Consider the following 26,650-nt stretch of genomic DNA (forward strand, 5'->3'; position numbering starts at 1 on the left):
TCTCATCAGTGAAATGTATGTAATAATTCCTTGTAGAGTGGCTGTAAGAAATAGAGATAACGTATGGAAATTAAATTAAATTATTAATTTAAATAATTTAGTTAAATAATTAAAATAATTTAGTTAACCAGGGGTCTTTGGGGAGAAAAAGGAAAAATAAAATGTTTAAAAAATAAATAAGTAAAAATAGTTTAAATAGTTAAAATTATTTAGCACTGGCCTGATAAAAAGTAGTCACTGAATAAATGCATGCTGCTGTTGCCATTGCTGCTCCACCTGCTGCTGCTGCTACTAATGCTACTAGTGTTACTGCTGTTCCTGCTGCTGCTCCACCTGTTACTACTGTTATTGCTGTTGCCACTATTATTTTTGCTACTACTCATGACAGGGGACCCTGGGAACTACGTATCAGTGGAATCTTCTCATCATTGAGAGTTTTAGTGGCAGTCTATCTGCTCTGTGGTTATTTGTAATTTTGGCTTATAGTTCACAGGTCTTGCAGATGTTCCTCCAAACTGCTGGGTGGATGGCATTTTCTGCAGAGCTTCAATTGTATCTCATGTAATTCTCTAATGTCAGAATTAAATGTAGTTCTGACTTTCCATGTCTAAAGACTGAACCAGCATCCTTGTTGAAAACTAGTACGTAATCATGTCTGTTGAGGAGGAAAATATTCCTTTTTGAGCTTACAGAATTCTTTCTTTAAAGAAAAGTTTTTATTGATTATTACCAGGCAGTTATTTCCAGAATCTTAGCTACTTATCCATTACGACTAAGTTTATGAAAATGTGTAATTGTGCTAGTTAGCAGTAATAAAGTGGCTGTTTCTTTTGTAGACGTTTGAAAGAATTTTTTAAAAATCTGCTTTCTCAGATGTTGGAAAGATTTTAACTCAGTCATGGAATTAACTCTTTTTCTCTCTCTTTGTCCCTTATCTCCATTTTCCCCTTCCTCTGTCTTCTCCAGTATATCTACTTGGATAGATTAATTATAATGTAAAATAGAACTAAAGTTTTAAGTGTTTATTTTTTTTAAAGATTGGCACCTGAACTAACAACTGTTGCCAATCTTTTTTTTTTCCTTTGCTTTTTCTCCCCAAATCCCCCCAGTACCTAGTTGTATATTTTAGTTGTGGGTCCTTCTAGTTATGGCATGTGGGATGCCGCCTCAACATGGCCCGATGAGCAGTGCCATGTCTGCGCCCAGGATCCAAACTGGCAAAACCCTGGGCCACCAAAGTGGAGCACACGAACCCAACCACTCGGCCACGGGGCTGGCCCCCTAAAGGTTTAAGTTTTGCAAGGTTTGTTTTCCTGACAAAGTTGTGAATAGATATTTCCCTCTAGCACATCTTCAGAGCATAAGAATCCATAGTAAATCCCTAATAACTAAGCTTGGAAAACTAGACCACTTAACCAGTTGTCTATTTTATTGCTTGAGTCAAAGGTCCTAAAAGCCATAAAGTGAAGTGATTTTCAAAGTTGATCTTTTTCTCTCAGCGACTTCCAGGTTTGTTCTAAGCAAAGTACAATGGAAGAACACTGACTGGAGTCTAAATATCAGAGTTCAAGACCAAGCTCTCTCACTTACTAAATTTTTACTCAAGTTGCTTCAGTTTCCTCATCTGTGAAATGAGATTGAAAATAATCTTTGCACTATTGTTTTGAAGATTTGAAAGAGATGTAAAATGTATTTTACAGATAAAATTATGTATGTTATATTTTATTAAATTCCCTTAGAGAGTACTAGGAAGAAATGAAAATGGAAAACTGATTTTCCTTGAAACTGTGAGTTCTCTCTTATTTCATAATGGTTACTGAGTTTTATACTTAGCACCAATAGTGACTGCATGGCTCTTTCATGGTATGATATAGATAACCCTTCCATATATTCACTGACACTGAACATTGATTCCTTACCTTCAGTGTGCAAGACTTTGTCTCAAGTGCTGGAAATGGAAACGTGAATAAGGCGTGGTTCATGTCACCAGGGTAATTAGAGAATAAAGTAGACAGAAATGTAGACACTGAATCCACATCTTCACAGGGCAAGACAGTAAACTGATTTCGTAATCAGCTAAGCCACTAACACCATTTATATATTATGTGATTGTTGTGAAATGCTATACCAGAAGAGAATCTGGACTTGTTCCCAAAGAGAAATATCACTATTTATTTATTTATTTATTTATATCACTCTCAACTAAGCCAATAAGCAGTTCATTATCTTTCATAAATACAAGCAGTTAAGTATGCACTTTTAGGAACAGAATAGTAACCTTTTTAAAAGTTTTATGTAAGAATATGTAAGAAGAAATTCCATTTTCCTGTGAAATTCTGATCTTATTTGGAGGAATTATTGGCTCTGATCATAATTCAAGTTAGAGTCTTAAGTGTTCAAAATGGTCAGTGTCTTCATTTCATATATTTGATTTAGCAGGAAAAAGCAAGCAAACTGATCTCATCTATGAGATGCATTTAATACACTTTGCCTTCTTTCCTTCTCTAAACTTTTGAAATGTCACTGGGATTGGAGATATTAGGGGGATCCTGCCCTTACATTCTTTCATCCTACCACAGACATTAATATCTCAGACCAAGTCTTTAGCAACTGTGAAATAGTTTTTCCTTTGCAAAGTGGATGCAATATATTTGCCCCTGGTATGTAATTGCAACTCAGTAGGTAGGAGCTATCTCTCGAAATATGGTGGTCTCTGGCAGTTTGGATTTCTGCTTTTGATATCTGGTAAGCAGGGAACAATGGAGACCCAGTGAAATACAAAGATAGATGAAACTTAGTCCTTCGTGTAGGGCAAACTGTACCAACTTCTGTTAGTGATTCTGAGGATACTACCGTTTTTTCAGTCTCCTGGTCCTGAGCATACTTGCTTATAGATTATAAATTAAATATCTGGGTCTTATTTCCATAATGCCAACACAATAAAAAACAAATAACAAAATAGAGCCGTACTCTGGCATTAAAATCTTCTGCCTCCATTGATTGTCTTATTTTTTTTGCTTCATATTTTTATGCACAGATATTTTGTTTCTCTTGATTTCTTGTCTGTCTTTACCTAGTTCTTTCTTCTGTCTACCTAGAATGATTTTTTTGCTCTGTCTTCCCTAACTTTAGATGACTAATCATACCTAGGTGTTCAGAAATGGGTAGATCTTTCATACTAGAGCAAATAGGGTTAGTCCTAACAGGAGTAGACCAGCAATCAAAATTAATGTCTAATGTATCGTGTTTGAGGGTAGGGGGAAGTATGGCAGAAAAATCTCCAAACATTGAAGATATTTAAGTGTTAAAAGGCATTGGATGGCACACTCTCAAGTAAATTCTGGACAGTAAGATTAATTCCTGACTACCCATGGCAATAATAATAGCTAACATTTATTGAGCACATACAGTGCGCCAGACACTCTTACAAGTGTTTCACATTAACTCATATAATTCTAACAAACTAATGAGATATGCAGTTATTGTTCTGATTTTATAGATGAGGTAACTGAGGTACAGAGCAGTAATTTGCCCAAGGTCACATAGCTGTTCAACAGGGGAGAACCTCAATTTAAATTATGACAGTCTGTCTTCAGAGACTAAGCAAGTACTTTACTCAGTTCTCTGGTTGTACTTGTAGTTCCAAATGTACTTCCTGCTTTGTTTATGATGGCTGAGGAACTGAGCTTCAATGTGAAGGCTGTTTCTGCAGGAAGGTAGGCAGCAGCTGACACCGTTGTTACGTTGGGACCACAATCTAGCCTCGTAATCTTACAGCAGTATTTCTCTGATATACAGGCAATCGGACATTTCAGCAAACAATGGCACAAGTTGGTCTATTAGTAAGGTTAATTTGGCAGTGGTGCTCAGCGTGTTTTAGACAGGAAAAAATCTAGAGGCAGAGAGATCAGTTAAGCTTTTTCACTTCCTGGTATGACTGTAAGGGAGCCTGATTCACAGGAGAGGACTTGACTGTGAGGCAATGCAGTGGAAATTTGAAGTAGATCCACTAATTTTAATCCTGGTTCTGTTGCTTAATGGATTTATTACTTTTTTAAATTACGTTATTACTCTCATCTACAAGATGGGGCAATTGGATTATATAATCTCTTACGACTTAGGTGGAATTCTAGTATATTATGATAGTTCTGAATTGTGGATTGAAAAATAATAAATAATAAAACAGGTCATTCTCTGGATGATGATTTCGGCGTTATCTGTATAGAAGTGATAGTTGGAAATGTGCCTAAGGTTGAGATATACAAGACTGAGCAGGTCTGAGTAGTAAATATTTCCATATGAATGTTCTGCAGGCACCACTAGTTCAGTATGTCAAAAACTTAATTCATTTTTCCTGCAAAATATACTTTTTCCTCCCTCTTAATTCCCTGTCATGGTTAATGGCGTTATTATTTTGCCACTCAAGGCGGGTGTTTGGGGGATCCTGTTTGCTCTCCTCATTTACCTTTATCCAGTTGGTACTTAGATTCTGTTGGTTTTACCTTGTTTATCATCTCCCTAAACTTCCTCTTCTCCATTGATACTGCTGCTGCTTTACTTGAGATGCTTGTTAACTGTCTCTTATCTGGACTCCCTGAGTGGAGCCTAGCCTCTTCTAATACTGCTCTTTCTCTTCCTGAGGCACAAATCTGGTCATACTTTCCTATTAGCCTTAGAATAAAGTTCTCAGCATAAACACCTTAGTGCAGCAGTGAAAACTTTTCCTGAAGTGGCCCTTGCTGTTCTTCAGTTGCATCTTCAACTACTTTCCCTTGTTCCGTACTTTCCAGTCTTAAGAGACCACTCAGGATCTCGTATCACTGCTGTCTTGTTTCATACTTCTTTGCTTTTGCTCTGCTTTCAGTCCCCTTCCCCTGCTTTGCTAACTGCTGTTCTTGCTGCAAACCAAGTTCACTGTAGTATCTTCACCGCTTTCTTGCCTCTTTTCCCTTCATAGTGACTCAGTCCTTTCTACAGCCATTGTGTCATATAGATGTCTCTTTTCTAACACTTTTCACAATTCTGCAGTAAACATTTGCTTCAATATGTTTCCTTGACAGTGAAATCCTTGAGAGGAGGGACTGTCTTTGCTTTGGACTGGGACTCTTAGTACAGTACCTGATGTATGTGCAGTCTGGTAAATGTTTAGTTCAGTCACCCTTTCTGCATATATCTGTTAATACCTGTCAGAACAAATGATCAGAAATGGTGCGCTGGATGTTTTACTATTATTTAATAGTCTGATGATTTCTATGTTAAATTTAATTCTGGATGTCTAAGTAGAAGATCTTGAGAACTGGTTCACTTTATTACTGGTTTGTACAACCTCTTTTCACCTTTTTTAGCATGCTTACAAATATTCTTAAATTGAAGATTACATTTTGAAAATCAGCATTGAAAGTTTTGGCTAATTTTAAATGTTATTGGAAAGAAAGAATGTGGCCTGGCTGAAATGAATCTGAACACTTCCCCTTGTAGCTCCTTTCCCTGCCCCATAGCATGTTAATAGTATGAATGAACCTTCAAAAGAACGTAATATACAGTGACCCAAAATATTCATTTTACGTGTAGCCTTGGATTGGTCATGTGACCTGCAGAAAAATGCAAGTAGGGACATTTATTTCATTTTAAACTTTAGGCGGAAAGGATTGTGCTTAAAAATATATCAGAAAGATCTATTTCAGCAGGTTTACATACAGAAGAAAAATTACTTGAACTCTTGATCTCTAATGATTTGTTGTTGAAATTGATCACCAATCCTTCTGTTGTCTTTACATTGAAATCTTAAATAGTATCTGTTTTAAATGCTATACTACTTTTTTCTATAAAAAATTATTGCAACATTCACAGGTGAAAAGTAATTACCTAATGGCAGGTCATTAGCTCAGAACTTTGAGCTTAGCAAATTTCACTGTCTTCTGCCAAGGAATTGAATATCTCAAATGATGACTATTTCAGCAGGTATCTTTATTGAATAAGAATTACAGGTAAGAACATTTTTTTCCTTTTCCAAAAGTATTAATAATGTATTAGTAGTTGTATTAAAATTTGTTAATCTAAAAGTATGCATTTGTAGTTACAAAAATGTAGTGTACATTTTAGTGAATTTATAACGCAATGAAATTTTATGTAGTATGCTTTTCTAATTTTTTTAATATTTGTTTTTCCAAATGTTTTCACTGGTTATTACAATTCTGTCCCTTAAACAGAATACCAGTATGGTTAAAGCCACAAAACAAGATTGGGATCATGGGCCTCTTAACGCTAGTTGTTTTAATAACTTACTTAGTTCTCGTCTACTAGTTTCTTGGCCAGCAAAATGAAGAAAAATAAAAACCTGTGTCACCAACCTCCCTTGCAGAGATATTAAGAGGACTCAGTTTCCCCAATTGAAATGCCAGCAGTAATAGTAACACATGCTTAATTAATAGCTTTCATTTTAATTGCTACATAAAATCAATTTATTAGAATAGCTATATGTGAAAATGATTAGATGGTAGTATTTCTTTTGTAAGAATGTAAAGTCTTACTTTGGTAACGTTTTCAACAGTAAGCTGAAAAGGAAAATTCTTTTGTAAAATATTTTTAAACTACTTTGTGACCAATTTGTTTCACAGTTTTTCAAACTGAGTTTAAAATTATTAAATACTTAGAAATAAAAATCAATTGTAATATAAAGATTTATTTCAAAACTTCATTAATGCAATATCTACTTTTTGTTTCTTCAGACTAATTTTTCATGTTTTCTTATTACTTTATACATTACTCTTAAAACTATTATTTTCCCTCGTAAATCATTAAGGCATTGAAGTTGTACTGTACCCTTGATATTATTTTATCTTTATGAATATTGTTCACAATTAAATACTTGAGAGAATTACAAAATCTTTAACCCAAAAATGATTGACATTTGTGTATTTTGTCAATTTTTTATGCTAGTTTTTTGCGTTTAAATTTGTTTAGTAAATTAGTCTCAAATTATTGTAATACACTGCCAATGTAGTGCTTCTACAAAAACAGGGCATGCTCTATTTTAAATTGTTTGCAATTTCATGTAATAGCTAAAATATAGATAAGTAATTTTGCACTGTTTCAAATTATTATTAATATCTAGTAAAGCATTAGCATTTATAGTCTGACTTTTTAAATGTGCCCTCAGAGAATGGATATAAAGAAGAGGGGTGTTTGTCAACTCCATATTTCATTGACTAACCATTAGAGTAGCTTTTAGGATAGTTGTCATTTCTATCCTACTAGATGTCTTCATTTGTGTCCATGAAATTTAAGTTAGTCTAGTTGTTGCTTCCGTTAAATGTATTAATCCTTAAGTATAGCTGTGAAACCTTCATAAAGTTATAAATCACTTAACTCTGCCATTTTGGATTAGGTAGGCACACTATGCAGATTAAAATTGAGTTTAATGTGCAGTATCAGCAAATAATATTTAGTCATTAGGAGTTTCCAAAACAAAGATGGCTTGGAAAAACTAGCTTTTATATTGATTATTTTAAAAGATTTTATAGATGGCATATGGCTTCTTTAATGTTGTAATAAGTTACAATTAGTGTGGTTTTAGAATCAAATAAAATCTGTTGTTAATATTTGAGCTGTGCTTATTGAAGGTTTTTAAGAAAATATATCCTTCAAAATTCTAAATTATTTCTGTGATTTTACCACCTCTAGAGTAAGTTAATTGTAATATATATTGAAATGGCATTATCGTATTAAATTTTACAATAGACAAAATACTTATCTTCTCTCACTTTTTGTCTTATAATAGTAAATAGTGATGCATATTATATATATGTTAAGTGTATAACTTTGCTTTTTTTAAAGAGTAATTATTTTTTTGAAACTGTTTTGCTAATGTGTTATGTCTTTTATTTTAAATTCCAAAATTAGCATAGAGAACATTTCTTAAGTGCTCCTATTTTTAGAGAAGAAGGAAATACGTGTCTATATTTATTTAGCACATTTATTGAATCTACTGTTTATTCTCATGCATTTTATTTTTCCCTTAAAATATTTACAGAGGTTATTTATAATTATAGTATAAAATATACATTAGTTTAATTTACATTTTAATCATTTTAAGCATGTCAAAAAGAACTTTCATATTTTTCCATTGTAATTATAAAATAAAATATTCAATGCTTATTTTGTTTTCAAGAATGAAAAATGAAGTTCCCACTAAGGAACAAGAACCTGCATCCAAGGTAAATTTTGTTTTATTTTATACCTTCAAGGTTTATACATTTGAAAGTATTGTTGGTGTGATTTTTAAAACATTTCAATTCATCATGCATACATCAATACAATTATTGGCATGTTATCAGGAAGAAGAAGTTGAGATCTTGTTTTTTGTTTTCATTAGACATAAAAATATCTAAAATATCTAATATCTAAAAATATCTGAGTAAAATTGTCAGGTGGTTTTTTTTTTTGACAAAGACATGGTATATTTCACTTGCCTTTTGTTTGGTTCAGGTAGTGAATAATGGAGATAAATTTATGACTTAAAAATCCTGAAGTCAGTAAAACCTCAAACATTTGGTACATTGGAAAATAAATCTTTTTAGATGGTTCAGTTTCCTGGGGCATCTAGACTGTCAAAAGATTGAACTAATTTTTGAAATCGAAATATTTTGAATGTGTATTAAATATGTTTCAGCTCTCTTAAACAAGCACTCTGAATATAACTCTCAGAGTTATCATATAAATGTTATTTACTAGACAGTCTTATGGATGAATATAGAAATAATTTTGCTCAAGTACTTTCTTGATGCCAATTTTTAATTTTTTTTAAAGATTGACACCTGAGCTAACATCTGTGTGTTGCCAATCTTCTTTTTTTTTCCTTCTCCCCAAAGCCCCCTAGTACATAGTTGTATATTCTAGTTGTGAGTGCCTCTGGTTGTGCTATGTGGGACGCCACCTCAGCATGGCTTGATGAGCAGTGCCATGTGCACGCTCAGGATCTGAACCAGTGAGACCCTGGGCCGCCCAAAGCAGAGAGTGAACTTAACCACTTAGCAAAGGGGCTGGCCCTGATGCCAATTTTTTAAATATATTTAATATTACTTGCTTCTTTCTGAGTATAATGAAGTGAAAACAGGTTCAGCATTTATCTTTTGAATAGCATTTCTGTCTTGTACAGTGAATAAGTAAAACCTAGGCAGAAGTAACAGCCTTCTCCCAAGTAGCTTTCTTTTATACCACAGAAGATTTCCTTTTGTTTGAAAGGTTTTTAACTGCAAATAAATTTCTTTAATTGATATAGGATATTTTGGCTATGTGTTTATTCTTGAGTAAGTTTTGGTAGTTTGTGGTTTTCGAGGAATTGGTACATTCTATCTAAAATGTTGAATTTATGTCTATAGAGGTATTTGTAGTATTCTCCTATTCAATGAATGTCTGTGGGGTCTACAGTCATAATCCTCTTTCATTGCTAAAATTGTTTTGTGTGTTCTTTTCTTTTTCTATTGTTGTCATATATTTTACTTTTATATAGGTTATTAAGACAGAATACAGTATTAGTGTTTTTGCTTTAGTGAGTTTCTAGAACAATTAAAACCTTAAAAAAAATTTTATATTCACCTTCATTTTTAGCATTTCCAGTACTCTTCATTTCTTTATGTTACTCTCCATTCCTCTCTGGTATCACACTCCTTTTGCCTAAAGAATTTCCTTTGATATATCTCATATTGCAGATCTACTGGTAATTCATTTTTCCGTGTATTTTTTAATTGAAAAAAGCTTTATTTTTCATTTTTGAAAGATATTTTTTGGTGAATATAGAACTCTGGGTTAAACTTTGTTTTGCTTGTTTTCTTTCAGCAGTTTAAAGAAGTTATTTTATTGTCTCTTGGTTTGCATATTTTCTGACGAGATGTCTTAGTGTAATTTTTCTCTTTGTTTCTATATATGTATGTAATGTGTCATTTTTCTTTGGTTGCCCTCAAGATTTTATCTTTATTTTGTCTTTAGTTCTCATCAGTTTGAAAATGATACGTCCAAGCCTGGTTTGTTCATTTGTTTATTTTTGTTTTTATCTACTTGTGTATTTATTTATTTTGGGCATTTATCCTGATAGTGTTCTTTGAAGTGTCCTGTATCTTCTATGTCTGGGGTTCTGATTTCACATATGTTATACCATTCGATGTTAGTCCCTGTTCTTAGATGCTCTGTTCTGGTTTACACCCCACATACATACACTCTTTCTTTCTTTGTGTTTCAGTTTGGATAATTTCTATCTATTGACCTATCTTCAGTTTTACTGATTTATTTTTCAGTTGTATCAGGTCTATTGACGAGCTCCTCAAAGGCATTTTTCATCTCTTTCATTATGAGTTTTTCCCCTGACATTTGCATTGATTCCTATAGTTTCTGACTCTCTGCTAAAATTCCCATTCTGGTCATGCATGTTGTCCTCCTCCTTTTTCTACCAAACATTTAATATATTAATCATAGTAATTTACAATTTTCTGTACAATAGTTCCAACACCTGGATCATTACTGAGTCTGGTTCTGCTGATTGCCTTGTCTCCTGATAGTGCATTTTTCCCCTTGCTTTTCTGTGTATTGTATAATGTTTGGTTGAAAGCGAGACCTTATATATGTAGGACTGAGATAAATAGTATTTATATCTGAAAATAAGCATACTTTTCTTATGCTAGGCCATTAGTGTGGGGTTTGGGTCTACCTGGTAGTGAGTTGACCTGAGTTTTGGTTTTCTTTTTGCTATGGTTACCCTCAATGTACCACCAGGTTTAATTCCTCAAGTATCTCGTGCTTAGGTGCAGGTTATATTTCTGGAGGTTTTTCTCTCAGTGTCCTTGCTCCACACTCAGCTTTTGTCTTTTCCTTTGAGACTGAGCCTCAGAGGATGTCTCTCTCTCTACCCTCTTGCCTTTCTTTCAGCAGTATTGCTATTGCTTGTTATTTGATGTTTGCTAGCCCAGTGGTGGGTAGTGGGGGTCTCGTGATATTCTCTGTTGTTCTGGTGTAGCCTCGTTCTTAACATGGCTCTGTGTCCCTGTGTTTTGGGAATAGGATTTTTTTCTTCCATCCCCCAGCCACAGTCATTTTCGGTGCCCTGGGGGTGACAGAGTTTGCCTCTCTTCTTTCCAAATATGTAAAGACATGAACATGAAGAAAATTTATGAGTCCATAATTTCATAACATCATCCATTGGTTCTTTCCTGAAGCATTCATCCTTCACTGGATTAAATCATTGAACTCTTTCCTTTGATTGCCCTGTTTCGTCTATGTCAAATGAAGCCAACCATTTCATACATAAACTAAATTTCTTAAGTTTCCTTTTTATTAAAAGAAAAACAGCTCATGCTAAAAACTTAGCAGACACTAAGGAGAGTTAAAGGAAGCCATAGTAAATGGAAGGTCACATAGAACAATCTTGGTCCAGGTATTTCTTTCAAGTATGTATATAATGTTGGATAGTCCCTTGAATAGATCCATGTGTTTATTTTACATACACATACGATATGGTGGGTAGTTTGAGTTAATCTTTGAGATCTTGATCGGATGCCTTGTAGTGAAATTAATGTTGTCATGCCCCAGTAATATTTTCCTATTATCACATTTTCATTTGCATAGTTTTGAAAATTAATCCCTTTCATACACTAGATTGTATTTGGAATTCATATTATACAGTGGCTTCTAAGCCTCTGTTCTGCTACTATGTATAGTCTATATACTGCAACATTGTACTGCTCTTATTTGCTAACTGTATATATACCATGACTCTTCCCCTCCAGCATTATGGTTAGTGTAGTTTTATTATAACTAGGGAGTAGGCAAGAAGAGGTAGGTTGTAGGTACAGATGCCTTCCTCTTTCCTTCCTTCCTTAGCTCTTAGGGAACATTTGATAGCATGTTTCAGGAATCTTCATATTGGGAACAAAGATTAATAAAATTATTTTCTTATCCTCAAGGTGGTCAAAATCTAGTAGGCCAGTTAGACATAAAAGAATCATACTTAATCCAATAAGGATAACTGCCATATTCCAAATATATCAGGTACAGTAGGTACGTACAGGAGGTCCTTCAGAGTGACTTTATGATATTTTTCTCTCTTCTTCTTACTATTCTCCTCTCAATTCATACATACACATAAATATGCAAAATAGAGGTTCTGTTATTTCATTAATGAAATGGCAGATTAGCTCTAGTCTCCTTCCTAGAAGACTACGTAGGACTATCCATAAAGAATTTCTAAGGTTTTTGTTTTTGTTATTATTATTATTTTTTTTTTTTGCTTTTTGCTTTGTAACTTTTTCAGACACTTGAGAATTTCAGACTTCGTAAAATTACTTTTTATTTTTAGCAAATTAAAAGTTAAGATGTTGTGCTAGAATGTTTATCATAAAAATAGTTGCTCATCTGCCCCACCTTTTTCCATCCAACTCTTTAAAGGCTAGCCGTTTTTAACTCTTTTAGCTGTTTGATCTAATATTTATCACCATATTTCTAAATAATATAACCCTCTTTTATTTTGTTTTTTTTTTCTTTTTTTGAGGAAGATTAGCCCTGAGTTGACATCTGCTGCCAATCCTCTTCTTTTTTTGCTGAGGAAGACTGGCCCTGAGCTAACATCCATGCACATCTTCCTCTACTTTATATGTGGGATGCCTGCCACAGTGTGGCTTAACAAGCAGTGTGTAGGTCCACACCTGGGATCCAAACCGGTGAACCCCGGGCTGCCAAAGTGGAATGTGTGAACTTAACTGCTGCCCCACTAGGCCAACCCCTTTATTTGTAATTTTTTGACACTGTGACTGACTGTTGTGGTAATTAAGAATTTACTTCTCTAGACTACCATCCCTTCTTTCTTCTGTCCCCCTGCAGCATACCAGCCAGGAATTAGAGTGAGGCAAGTGAGGCCCTCACCTCTGGTACAGAATTTAAGGTAGTTCCAAAAATTCAGTAATCAGATAAATAATATTTTCATATAACATTTTAAAAATTCAAAATTAATACAAAATAATCCTTGAGGATCACAGTATCAAAATTTAGTTAAAGACAAAATCCAACCATGCACTTGGATGACCCTGAGAGTCATCCATGTGGGGGATGCAGGCACAACAACATAAATCTCTCACTGGCCCTTTTTTCTGATGGTCCTTGTTCAGAGTTATGTGGGAAGTCGGCAAGTTGTTTTCATTGTTTGTAGCTGCAGTCCATAGTACTACTAAGTAAAAGGGAAAGTTTTATTTAATTACATGTACATATTTGTGTGATTTTTACAATATTATTAAGAGCACTAAGGTAAGTAATAAAAAATTTGCTTATTAATATATTTGACCTTTCACAAATGAAATTTGATCAAATGTCAAAATTTTCTGAAAGTATTTTCTTATCAGGGAATTTTATACTTTCTTCACTTAAAACAGTGACAGTTTACTATTATTCACTTGTTTATATTAAAAAAAATATTTTTCACTGCTTTTTTTTTTTTTTAACAAATTTGTCTGGAAACCTGGTATGTACTTTTCTGTTGTTTGTAATTAGTGATTTTTGTATTTTTCATACAAATGTTTATATACACCTGTTTGTTAAATATTGTAATTTATATGAATTAACATAATTAAATGTTCACTATAGTTAAGTAACTATTAATTAAAAATAAATATATTTAAAATTTATACTGAATATTTTTTAAAACAAATATGTCATCTCAGAAGCCAAGTGATGCCTTGTCCAGAAGAAGAAGAAAAACACATGCAGAAATTTATCAAAATTATAAGGGGCAGTAACAAGTTTAACTAGAGAAACACAATATTCCAGCTACTTAAAATGAAGTCTCCAGCTGACACTATTAGAATAGAATTATCATAAAATTCAGAGTTTAATCAAGAATTTTCTTGAAATTGTGAGGAAAAATGTTAGAACTCAGAAGCTAATTAAGGATAAGCAAGAAAATAAGATACATTTAAAGTAAACTTTAATAATTCTTTATTGTGGCTACCTATTTCTGATAAAATAAAAATGATTTTAATAGAGCATGGGCCATCCAAGGACAAGATACAGATTTTAAAGTATCTGTTTCGTATGATGGGCCAAAAATATACTGTTGGGAAAGGATGGTGTCTTCAATAAAGGGTGTTGGGAAAACTGGACAACCACACGCGAAAGAATGAAACTGGACTACTATCTTACACCATAGACAAAAATCAACTCAAAATGGATTAGAGAATTGAATGTAAGACCTGAAACCATAAAACTTCTAGAAGTCAAAGAGCTTACTGCCTATATTATTGGTCATGGTGATGATTTTTTGGATTTATGCCAAAAGCAAAGGCAAAAAACCCAAAAATAAACGAGTGGGACTACATCAAACTAAAAGCTTCTGCACAGCAAAGGAAACCATCAACAAAATGAAAAAGCAAGCTAATGAATGGGAGAAAATATTTGGAACTCATGTATCTGATATGGGGTTAATATCCAAAATATATAAATAACTCATACAACTCAAAAACAAAAAAAATCAATCCAATTAAAAAATGGGCAGAAGATCTGAATAGACATTTTTCCAAAGAAGACATACAGATGGCCAAAAGGTACATGAAAACATGCTCAACCTCACTAATCACCAGGGAAATACAAATCAAAACCACAATGAGATTTCACCTCATCATTAGAATGACTATTATCAAAAAGACAAGAAATAACATATATTGGCAAGGATGTGGAGAAAGTGAATCCTTGTGCACTTTTGGTGGGAATGTAAATTGGTGCAGCTACTATGGAAAACAGTATGGAGGCTCCTCAAAAAATTAAAAACAGAACTGTCATATGATCCAGCAGTTCTACTGCTGGGAAGTTATCCAAAGAAAATGAAAACACTAATTCAAAAATATATATGCACCCGCACGTTCATTGCAGCATTATTTACCATAACCAAGATATGGAAACAACTTGTGTCCATCGATGAATGAATAAAGAAATTGTGGTGTGTATACACAAACACACACACACAGTGAAATATTGTTCAGCCATAAAAAAGAATGAAATCTTGCCATTTGCGACAACATGGATGGAATTGAGGGTATTATGCTAAGTGAAATAAATCTGACTGAGAAAGATAAATACTGTATGATCTCACTTATATGTGAAATCTTAAAACCACAGCAAGCTCATAGATACAGAGAACAGATGGGTGGTTGGCAGAGGTGAAGGATTAAGGGTGGGCAAAATGGGTGAAGGCAGTCAAAAGGTACAAACTTCTAGATACAAAATAAACATGGAATATAATGTACAGTATGGTAGCTATGGTTGATAAGACTATTGCATGTTTGAAAGTTGCTAAGAGACTAGTTCTTCAAAGTCCTCATCACAAGAAAAAAGTTTCTGTAACTGTGTATGGTGATGGATGTTAACTAGCCTTATTGTGATCATTTTGCAGTATAGACAAATATCGAGTCACTGTGTTGTACATCCGAAACTAATATGTTATATGTCAATTATGCCTCAACAGAAAAGTGTTTTTTAAATGAAAGTATTTTTAAACATAGGTTCAAACTGATAGTTTTTTGTTTCTTTTAAAGATTGGCACCTGAGCTAACAACTGTTGCCAATCTCTTTTTTTTTCCTGCTTTATCTCCCCAAACCCCCCTGGTACATAGTTGTATATCTTAGTTGCAGGTCCTTCTAGTTGTGCCATGTGGGATGCTGCCTCAATGTGGCCTGACGAACAGTGCCATGTCCGCACCCAGGATCCAAACCGGCGAAACCCTGGGCTGCTGCAGCGGAGCGCATGAACTTAACCACTTGGCCACAGGGCCGGCCCCCCAAACTGATAGTTTAACAGATGATGCTTTACAGAACGTGATAAAATGTGCTAGTGATTTTAGATGTTGGTATGTTTTGTGCAGAAATAATTCATCTCTCAAAGGATCACAAGAAATTATTAGAAATCCAAATGCTATAAAGTTTCTAAGTTCAGTTGAACTTATAGGACATTATAATCATAGCTTATCATTACTGGAGTCTGTGTTTCATTTGTCTAGAAAAATTCAAAACAAATTTATAATACTATTAAGAAATCGTGAAATCTGAAATACTTGTGAGAATATGAGAAGCAAAATATTTTTCCTTACCTTTTGATTGTAAACCAAATATTATCCATCATGAATGAGTGTGTCTGATTATTAGGTATGTTTACATTAAGAATAATGTCATCAGAAGAGAAGAAAGTTTTATTGATTTGATTGAAACAAAAGAAAAACTGGACAGTTATATCTCAATAAAGCTGTTATTCTTTAAAAACACTAGATATGGTCTAGCTTATGAGATTATTAATAAGTTAGAAAGATGATATTTACATAAAAAATTACCCTGGCCAAGGATTTGATAATGGAGCAAACATGGTAGATATATACAAGGATATAAAAGCCAATTTTTTTCTCCAAAAATAATTATCGCAAATTTGTATCTTGCTCAGCTTATAATCATAATTAAATATAAAAAAATGCTGCATCTGTGAATTCAAATATGATAATGTTTTTTAGTATTGTGTGAAGTATACATATTTATAGAGCAGAGTAATTCATCAAGCAGATAGAATATGCTTATCTATTCTAAAAACATTAAAATCACATACAGGTACCTGATGGGTGTCAGGATTAAATGCAATCAAGACAGTTTGCAGACAAAGATGTTTATCAAATATGAGAAGACAATATCAAATGTCAAAATACATTGTTTAAATAGAAAGAATCTTAATACAAATATATTACAAACTTTTATGCAAATTATCTGTATGAGATGATACTTTGGGCTAGTGGCAAAAGTTGGTAAAGATCTACAGTCAGAAAACATGAACATTTATAAAGTGGCATGCTTAATAAAAGGCCTTTCCCTTTGCTTACTACAAATGAGAGAGTAATTTTGAAAGTGTGTTCAATGAATGTAAAATCTGAGCAAGAGATGTGAATATTCTTCCTGTAAAGAAATTGGAAATGTATGAATCACTGTATGAGAGTATTGATAATTATGGGAAAAGTGCATATCAAACAGATATTAAGGTTCTAAATGCCCTAATTTCATATTTGAAATATACATATGAAAAATTAAATCAAGTATCTTCAGATTTTGAATTTTTAACCTGGAGAAAAGTTATTCTGTATAAATACATCTGATTTTCAAAAAGCAGCCACTGACTCAGCTCTTAAATATTCTGACAAAGTTCTGTAGAAATTTCATGTGGAATAGTTTAAAGCAGCATACAATATCAATAAACTGTAATATAAAATAAGCATTATGTTTAGGTCTTCTAAAACTTATTAACAAAGTGGTATTCAGAATTTTAAAACAATACCAACCACAGTAGCATCCTGCAAAAGAAATTCCAGTAAGCTGAAGTTGATTTAAAATTGTTTAAAATTGTTTCTTGGTCGAGAGAAATTATCAAACATGGCAATTTACTTATTTGGAAACAAGAAAAGAATTAGATTTTGAAAATATTGATGTGTTGCTTTCATTAAAGCCAGGAAAGTAAAATGATAATAAATTCTGGTTTGGGTAGAAATAAAATGTTTAAACTTAAAACTACTTTTGTGAATTCAATGCATCTACTTTTCAATTTTTCAACTACTTTCTGAGTAATATCCTTTCCCTAAGAGTCTGGGAAGATGGCAGAGGAGGAAGCACCAGGAATCTGTCTCTCCACTTAGACAACAGTTGAACTAGCAGAATCTGTATGACATAACTATTTTGGAACTCTAGAGTCTGTCAAAGGATTGCAGCTTCCAGGGGAAGGCTTGGACAACAAATTGCTGTTAACTTTTAGCACTTAGCACTGTAGCAGCTACCCATCTTCCACCCCTAACAGCATGGCAGGCAGCTCTGCACATGTTCCTGAAGCATGTGCACACAGGTTATGGAGGACCATGGTGGGCAAAAAGGACTCTGTCTTCCAAATATTGGAGACCTATGCTCTTATCACTGATTGCTCCTGCTTATTAGAGTTGCAGACAAAAGAGGTGGGCAGCCATTGTTGTTATACCTCCCCTCATTGTTACAAGCCTCTCTCCCTCCAGCTGTAGTGACTTCCAGGGGATTTAAAGGGACAGCACCACTTTTTTCCTCCCTTCATTTTTCCCTTTTTCACCTTTCTGAAGCCAGACATTAAAGACTAGTACACTCAGAAACAACTGCATTTATAGGTAAAATTAGACAGTGATTGCATATGCCCAGGAAAAGGCTCAGAAAGGACCTGAGAAGACCTTCAGTTTACACCTCAGGCTGATCCTGGGAACAGAGACAGCCTACAATAATCAAAAAAAAACAATAAACAAAAACAGCAAATGCTGGAGAAAGGGAAGAATCTGATTCCCAAAGTTACCAGATTATTAGAATCAAATGTCCAGTATTCAACTAAAAACCACAAAGGATACACAGAAACAGGCAAGTGTGTCCCATTCAAAGGGAAAAAAGTCAACAGAAAGTGTTCCTGAAAAAGGCCTAATTGCAGATATACTAGACAAAGACATTAAAACAACTATCTTGAAGATGCCCAAGGAACTGAAGGAATATGTGGAGAAAGCCAAAACAATGTGTGAACAAAATGAAAATATCAATAAGGAGATCAGAAACCTAACAAGAAACCAAAAAGAAGTTCTGGAGCTGAAAAGTATAATAACTGAAAATGAAAAATTCACTAGAGGGATTCAAAGGCAGATGTGCACAGACAGAAGAAAGAATCAGCAGGCTTGATGATAGGACAATGGAAATTACTGAATTTGAGGAAAAGGAAAAAAACAGATTGAAGAAAAGCAAAGTGAGCCTAAGTGAGGTATGGGACACCATCAAGCAGACCAGTGTACACATTGTGGGAGTCCCTTGTGGGGGCAGAAAGGGTGTTGGAAGAAATGACTGAAAACTTCCCAAATTTGCTGAAAGACATGACTGTAAACATCCAAGAAGCACAATGAACTCCAAGTAAGATGAACTCAAAGAGATCCACACTGAGCCATGTTATAATCAAACTTTCAAAAAATAGACAATCTTGAAAGTATCAAGGGAGTCGTGAATCATCACATACAAGGAATCCTCAATAAGATTGTCAGCAAATTTCTTACCAGAAACTTTGGAGGTCAGAAGGCAATGGGCCAATATATTCAAAGTGCTAAAATGAAAAAAAACTCAATCAAGAGTCCTATATGTGGCAAGACTGTCCCTCAAAAGTGAGGGAGAAATTAAGACATTCTCACATAAAGAAAACCTGAGGGAGTTTGTGATCACTAGACCTGCCCTGCAAGAAATGCTCAAGGGTGTCCTGCAAGTTGAAATGAAAGGACACTACATGGTAACTTGAACCTGTATGGAGAAATAAATATCTCAATACAGATAAGTACATGGGCAATTATAGAAGCTAGTATTATTATAACAGTGATTTGTACTGTGCTTACTGTGTTCTACATGAGTTGAGACAAATACATTTAAAGAAAAAAATTATTACTGTAAAAGCTAATTTAGTATAGCTTTGGTTTGTAACTCTAAATCTTGTTTTCCACATAATTTAGGAGACTAATACATTTAAAAAGAATTATTAGTTTATCTTTTGGGACACACAGCATATAAAGATGTAATTTTGTGACAACAACCAAGAGGGGTGGGGATGGAGCTGTAGAGAAGTAGAGTTTTTGTATGTTATTGAAGTTAAGCTAGTATGAATTCCAATTAAAATGTTATAACTTTAGGATATTAAATGTAATTCCCATGGTAACCACCAAGAAAATATCTACAGAATATACACAAAGGGAAATGAGAAAAGAATTTAAACGTTTATCTACAAAAACTCAACTAAAGACAAAAGAAGTCATTAATACAGGAAATGAAGGCCAAAAAACCTCTAAGGCATGTAAAAAACAAATAGCACAATGACAGAAGTAAGTTCTTCCTTATCAGTAATCAATTTAAATATAAATGGATTAAACTCTCCAATCAAAAGCCAGAGGTTGGCAAAATGGACAAAAATACACAGTCCAACAATAAGCTGTCTACAGGAGACTCATTTGAGATCCAAAGGCATAAGTGGAAAATGAAAGGATAAAAAAGATATTTCATGCAAATAGTAACCAAAAGAGAGCAGAGGTGGCTTTACTAATATCAGACCAAATAGACTTTAAGACAAAAAAGGTTAAAAGAGAGAGAAAAAGGACATTATATATTAATAGAGGTTTCAGTACAACAAGATGTAATAGTTATAAACATTTATGCATCTAATGACACAGACACCAAAATATATGAAACAAAAACTGACAGAATTAAAGGGGAAAAATATACCATTCTACAATAATAGTTGGAGGCTTCAGTATCCTACTCACAATAAAGGATAGAACAATCAGACATAAGTAAGGGAATAGAGGACTTACCTCAATAAACCAACTAGATCTAACAGACATAAACAAGACACTCTACCCAGCAACGACAGAATACACATTCTTCTTAAGTGCACATGGGACGTTTTCCAGGATAGACCATATGTTAAGCCACAAATTAAGTTATGATAGTTTTCAAAAGATAGATATCATACAGTGTATCTTCTCTGACCACATCAGGATGAAATTAGAAATCAATAACAAAAGGAAAACTGGAAAATTCACAAAATTGTGGAAATTAACACTTTTTAAAACAACCAATAGATCAAAGAAGAAATCCAAAAGGAAGTTAGAAAATACTTAGATAAGAATGAAAACAAAAACACAACATACCAAAACTTATGGGATGCAGTGAAAGTGAGGCTAAAGGGGAAATATACAGATGCAAATGCTTACATTAAAAAATAAAAGAGCTCTCAAACAACCTAAATGTACCACTTAAGGAAGTAGAAAAAGAAGAGCAAACTAAACCCAAATGTAGCAGAAGGAAAGAAATAGGATTAGAGCAGAAATAAATGAAATAGAGAATAGAAAAGCAATAGAGAAAACTAATGATACCAAAACTTGTTCATTGCAAAGATCAACAAAATGGGTAAACCTTTAGCCAGATGGAATATTTAAAAAAAGAGAAGACTCAAATTACTAAAATCAGAAAAGAAAGTGGGACATTGCTACCAATCCTACAGAAATGAAAAGGATTATAAGAGAGTATTATGAACTTGTATTCCAGCAAATTGAATAACCTACATGAAATGGACAAGTTTCTAGAAACACAAAATTTACCTAGACTAAATCACAAAGAAATAGAAAATCTGAATAGACATGTAACTAATAAGGAGATTGAATCAGTAATCAAAGATCTTCCAACGAACAAAAACCCTGGACCTGATGATTTCACTATTGAGTTCTACCAAACATTTAAATAAGAACTAATACCAATCCTTCTGACACTTTTCCAAAAAAGTTGAAGAAGAGGGAACACTTCCCAACTCATTATGTGAGTCCAGCATTACGCTGATACCAAAGCCAGACAAGGACAATACAAGAAAAGAAAACTACAGACCAATATTTCTTATGAACAGTGATGCAGAAATCCTCAACAACCTAGGAATGTAAGGAAACTACCTCAACATAATAAAAGACATATATGAAAACCTACAGCAAACATCCTACTCAATGGTGAAATACTGAAAACTTTTTCTCTAAGATTAGGAACAAGGCAAGGATCCCTGTTTTCACCACTCATTTTCAACATAGTACTGAAAGTTCTAGCTAGGGCAGTTAGTCACGAAAAAGAAAGACATCCATATTAGAAAAGAAGTAAAATTCTCTGTTTGCAGATATCATCTTAATATGTAGAAATCCCTGAAGATACCACAAAAAAACTGTTAGAACTAATAAATGAATTCATCAAAGTAGTAGGATACAAAGTCAACACACAAAAATCAGTTGCATTTCTGTACACAGTGAACAATCTGAAAAGGAAATTCCAAAAATAATTCCGCTTACAGTAGCATCACAAAGAATAAAATGCTTAGGAATTAACTTAACCAAGGAGGTGAAAAACTTGTGCAATGAAAACTAGAAAGCATTGCTGAAATAAATTAAAGAAGAAATAGGTAAATGGAAACACAACACATGTACATGAATCGGAAGACTTAATGTTGTTATGTTTCATTACTTACCCAAAGCAATCTACAGATTCATTGCAATCCTACAAAAATCCCACAGACATTTTTGCAGAAATAGAAAAGTTCATCCTAAAATTTATGTGGAATCTCAAGGGCCCTCAAGTAACCAAAACAATTTTGAAAAAGAAAGACAAAAACTGGAAGACTCACACTGATTTCAAAACTTACTACAAATCTATAGTAATCAAAACTGTGGTATTGGTATAAAGACAGACAGACAGACTAATGGAATAGGATAGAGAGCTCAGAAATAAACCCTCACATATATGGTCAAATGATTTTTGACAAGGGGGCTAACACCAATGGGAAAAGGACAGTCTTTTCAACAACTGGTGCTGGGAAAACTGGATATCCACGTGCAAAAGAATAAAGTGGGACCCTTAGCTAACACCATAGACAAACATCAACTCAAAATGGATCAAGGACCTAAATGTAAGACCTAAATCAATAAAACTCTTAGAAGAAAACATAGGACAGAAGCTTCACAACATTGGATTTGGCAGTGATTTCTTGGGTATCACACCAAAGGCACAGGTAACAAAAGCAAAAATAGACAAATTGGACTTCATGAAAATTTTAAAATTTTGTACATCAAAACATACTATCCACAGAATGAAAAAGCAACCAACAGAGTGGGAGAAAATATTTTTAAATCATATATCTGATAAACAATGAATATTTAGAATATATAGAGAAGTCCTAAACTCAACAACAAAAAGACCGATTCAAAAATAGGTAAAGGACTTGAGTAGACATGTCTCCAAAAAAGATATACGAATGGCCAATAAGCATGTGAAAAGATGTGCAACATCACTAATCATTAGGGAAGTGCAAATCAAAACTACAATGAGATACCACCTCATACCTATTAGGATGGCTACCATCAAAAAAACAGAAAACAACAAGTATTGACAAGGATGTGGAAAAATGGGATCCCTTGTATACTGTTGGTAGGAAGGTAAAATGGTACAGCCACTGTAGAAAACAGTATGGCAGTTCTTCAGAAAATTATATGATTCAGCAATTTCACTTCTGGGTCTATACCCGAAAGAATTGAAAGCAGACACTCAAAGAGATATTTGTACGCCCATTTTTGTAGCAGCACAATAGTTAAAACATGGAGGGCCAGCCCTGGTGGCCTAGTGGTTAAGTTTGGTGTGCTCCACTTTGGAGGCCCGGGTTCAGTTCCCGGACGCAGACCTACACCACTCATCTGACAGTGGCGATGCTGTTGTGGTAGCTCACGTACAAAATGAGGAAGATTGGCAACAGATGTAAGCTCAGGATGAATCTTACTCTTCAACAGCAAAATAAAAACCCCCAAAACTTGGGAGTAACCCAGATGTCCATCAGCAGATGAATGGATGAGCAAAATATGGTATACGTGTACAGTGGAATATTATTCAGCCATGAAAAGGAATGAAATTCTGTGATATGCTACAACATGGATGAACCTTGAAGACATTATGCTAAGTGAAATCAAATACTGTATGATTTCAGTTTTATGAGGTACTTAGAGTAGTCAAAATCATAAAGACAGAGAGTATAGTGGTGGTTGCCAGGGACTAGGGGGAGGGGAGAATCAGAGTATAGAGTTTTAATTTTACAAGTTGAAAAAGGTTATGGGGATGGATGGTGGTAATGGTTGCACAACAATGTGAATATTTAATACCACTGAACTGTACACTTAAAAATGGTTAAGATGGTAACTTGTATGTTAAATGTGTTTTGCCAAAATAGAAAAAAGAAAAACTATGAAAACTTGTGTATAAGGCTATGTATTTTTCCTTTTTCCTCATTTTCCATTATGGCTTGGCATTGCACTGATCCCAGCATGGTTACAGCACAGTTTTTTGAGACTGTTATTGGTACTGAACCTGGAAATGTTCTATGATTTCTTTTCCTTTCCTATACCTCATTTTATTTTATTTTATTTTTTTACTTAATTGTTGAGTTTTCTGTGCACCTAGTGGTATTTTTTTTAATGTTATGATTTATCTGTCTAATGTTTAGACGTATTTTTTCTAAATGTTCACACACATCAGAAAACAAATTGTTGGAGGGTCTGGAGATCTCCTCTCAGACCTGCTTTAATTTAAACCAGAGGCTCCCTAAGGCTGGTGCAGAATTTGTTGTATCAGAATTTTCCTTTGCCGCTTTCTTATGTTGGATGTCCTATTTCCTGAACCACGAGTTCCTGTTTTCTTGGTTTACTCCTTATTTTGGTGAAATGTACACCTCCAAAGGGGGGCATCTTTTTTCACTCTTTGTGTATCTAAAGCTATATTTACTGGCAGGATAGTTGGGCTGAAGTACATAGAAAACAGTTTTCCTGTGCAGTTTTGCAAGTATTGTTTTTGGTGAGTCTGTTGCTGTTCTTGCTCCAGTTTCTTTGTATTTAGGTAATTTTGTCTTTCTGGCAACTGTAATGGTTATGTCTATCTCCAGTGTTTTGAAATTTCACAGTGATATGTTCACTCATCATCCATTTTTCATTTGTTATGGTAGTCATCAGACAAAGCCTTTGTAATTTAGATATTTTTGTTTGGGGGAAGTTCTCTTGTATTATTTATTTGGTAAATTTTCACTCTTATTTTCTCTGTTCTCTTCTTTTTGAAACCCCTATTGATCTAACATTGTACTTCCTGCATCAACTCCTCTAATTGTGTGTACTTTCTTCCATCTATTTTGTCTGTTTAGTTTAATCTTCTTAAAAAGATTTTCTAAACTTAGTTACTTATTTTACTTGCCATGTATTTAATTTTGAAGAGCTCTTTAATTTTTTTGTTTATTCTTTGATTGTTCTGTTTTCATAGTTTTTGTTCTTGTTTAAAGGATGCAGGAACATCTCAGACCTCTCTGGAGATAGTAAATATGTATTAATTTTATATATTTTTTCTTTTGTTTGTAGTAATGTCTCTGATATCTCCAAGTCTCTTTATTTATTCCTTTTTGTTTATTTTGATCTTTCTGAATTTAGAGGATGTCTTCAATTGTGTGGTGATCCTTGACTGTCTATACATATTAAAGAATGAAGCACTAAAAAGTTTACTGAAAACAGCATGGTTTTAGATGAGGACAGTGCTGTCTGGTACAGTCATACAGGTTGTGCACTACAAAACTCCAGAGGGCACTATTAACATATACCCCTTAGTTCTCTCAAAATTTATTGATATTTATCATATTAGAAATTAAAACTCTGAAATTTAAAAAAATATTGTTACTTAAAAATAACAATAATAAACTCCCTATATGTTAACATAAATAACATATTTTCTCTGAAATGTAGTTATTTTTCAAAAGAAATTTAATGAGAAGAATGGCATTGTTTTACACTTTTACGTATCCCTTTAATGTCTAGTTAAATAGAAGAAAACTGGATTCTCTTGTCTGTGCATTTAGTCTGTTGTGATATGTTATTTTGGTTGAAATGTGTGAAGAATATTGAGACTCACTGAATACCTTAATAACCTTTTCAGATAATTATGATTGTTCTTCCTTGATGCTACATCAAAAGTAGATAAGTGGAAGTTTTCTTACAGGTTTGTTGCAGTGTGCAAGCTATCACTGAACTTTTTCTGCTTGGTTCCATTAAAATCTGTTGTTCTATCTTACACTTTGATTGGATCTTTTATCCAAGGATGATTTTATAACATTGTGTGTTGGTCATTTGGAAAATATTGGTTCACTGAGTTAACGTAGATCTTCCAAGGGTTGACATGTTTCATTATATAATATCAAGTAATCACATTCATTAAGATTAGGATTAATCTCATCAATAGTGGATACAGGTTTTCCTAAAATTTACTTTTTGCTTGAATTTCATTACTGGTAGCAAATACTGTCAGTTGTTTTCTTTGATGTGACAGGCTCACTTTTTCAATTTTTAAGAAAATGTCTACTAAATACCCAAGTCTAAATTTCTGCAGTTTGACAGTCATTCTTTAAAATAAAAATGACGTTCCGTGAAAAACATGTGGTTATGTTCAGCTCACAGCTCAATCATAGAACCAGGTGTTTTCAGTATGCAGTAGCAGTGCGTTATGCATACTTGCTATTTCATCACGCGCAACATTAAAAAGACATGAACTGAAGGATTGATATTTAATAAAATTAATTTTACTTCTGGTGTGGACTGGTGAGGAATACAATGATTACTACTACAGTTGTGATTTAGTGCCACTGCCTTGATTCGTGTTAAGATGCCAGCATTTTTACTCACAACTGATGTTGTACCAAGAGTTTTAATCTCCCATGCCTCCTGAACGTGTCTTGGAGGCCCCAGGTGTCTAAACCACACTTGGAGAACTGACATTGATAATATTGTGAAGGTTGCCTCCTGGGTTAGTGCACTGGACAGCCTGCACAGTCTGCGTGGGAATTGTTTAAACTTCAACATAGGAAAATCAGGTGCTGAGCTGACTGAGTCTTTGGTGGGGAGAATGCTCTCAAAGTCTTTATTGGAAATCTTTCCTTTGGGGCTAATAATTTTTTTCAACAAGAATCTTTTAAATTCCGGCTGGGGGTGGTGGGATGAAGAGTGATTCTTCTGACTAC

At 33.8% G+C, this 26,650-nt stretch overlaps 1 protein-coding gene across 6 annotated transcripts in view; it reads left to right on the plus strand.

The window, feature by feature from the left end:
* Positions 1–26,650, plus strand: part of ZNF280D (zinc finger protein 280D) — a 117,340-nt gene that overhangs the window by 84,925 nt on the left and 5,765 nt on the right. For all 6 annotated transcript variants that reach the window (XM_023616835.2, XM_023616825.2, XM_070236100.1 and 3 more), the window contains one exon: positions 8,171–8,216. In XM_023616835.2, coding sequence (XP_023472603.2) covers positions 8,171–8,216 — 46 coding nt within the window. The remainder of the gene's footprint in view (positions 1–8,170; positions 8,217–26,650) is intronic.

This window comes from Equus caballus, chromosome 1 (genome assembly GCF_041296265.1).
Source record: "Equus caballus isolate H_3958 breed thoroughbred chromosome 1, TB-T2T, whole genome shotgun sequence".
NCBI lineage: Eukaryota > Metazoa > Chordata > Mammalia > Perissodactyla > Equidae > Equus > Equus caballus.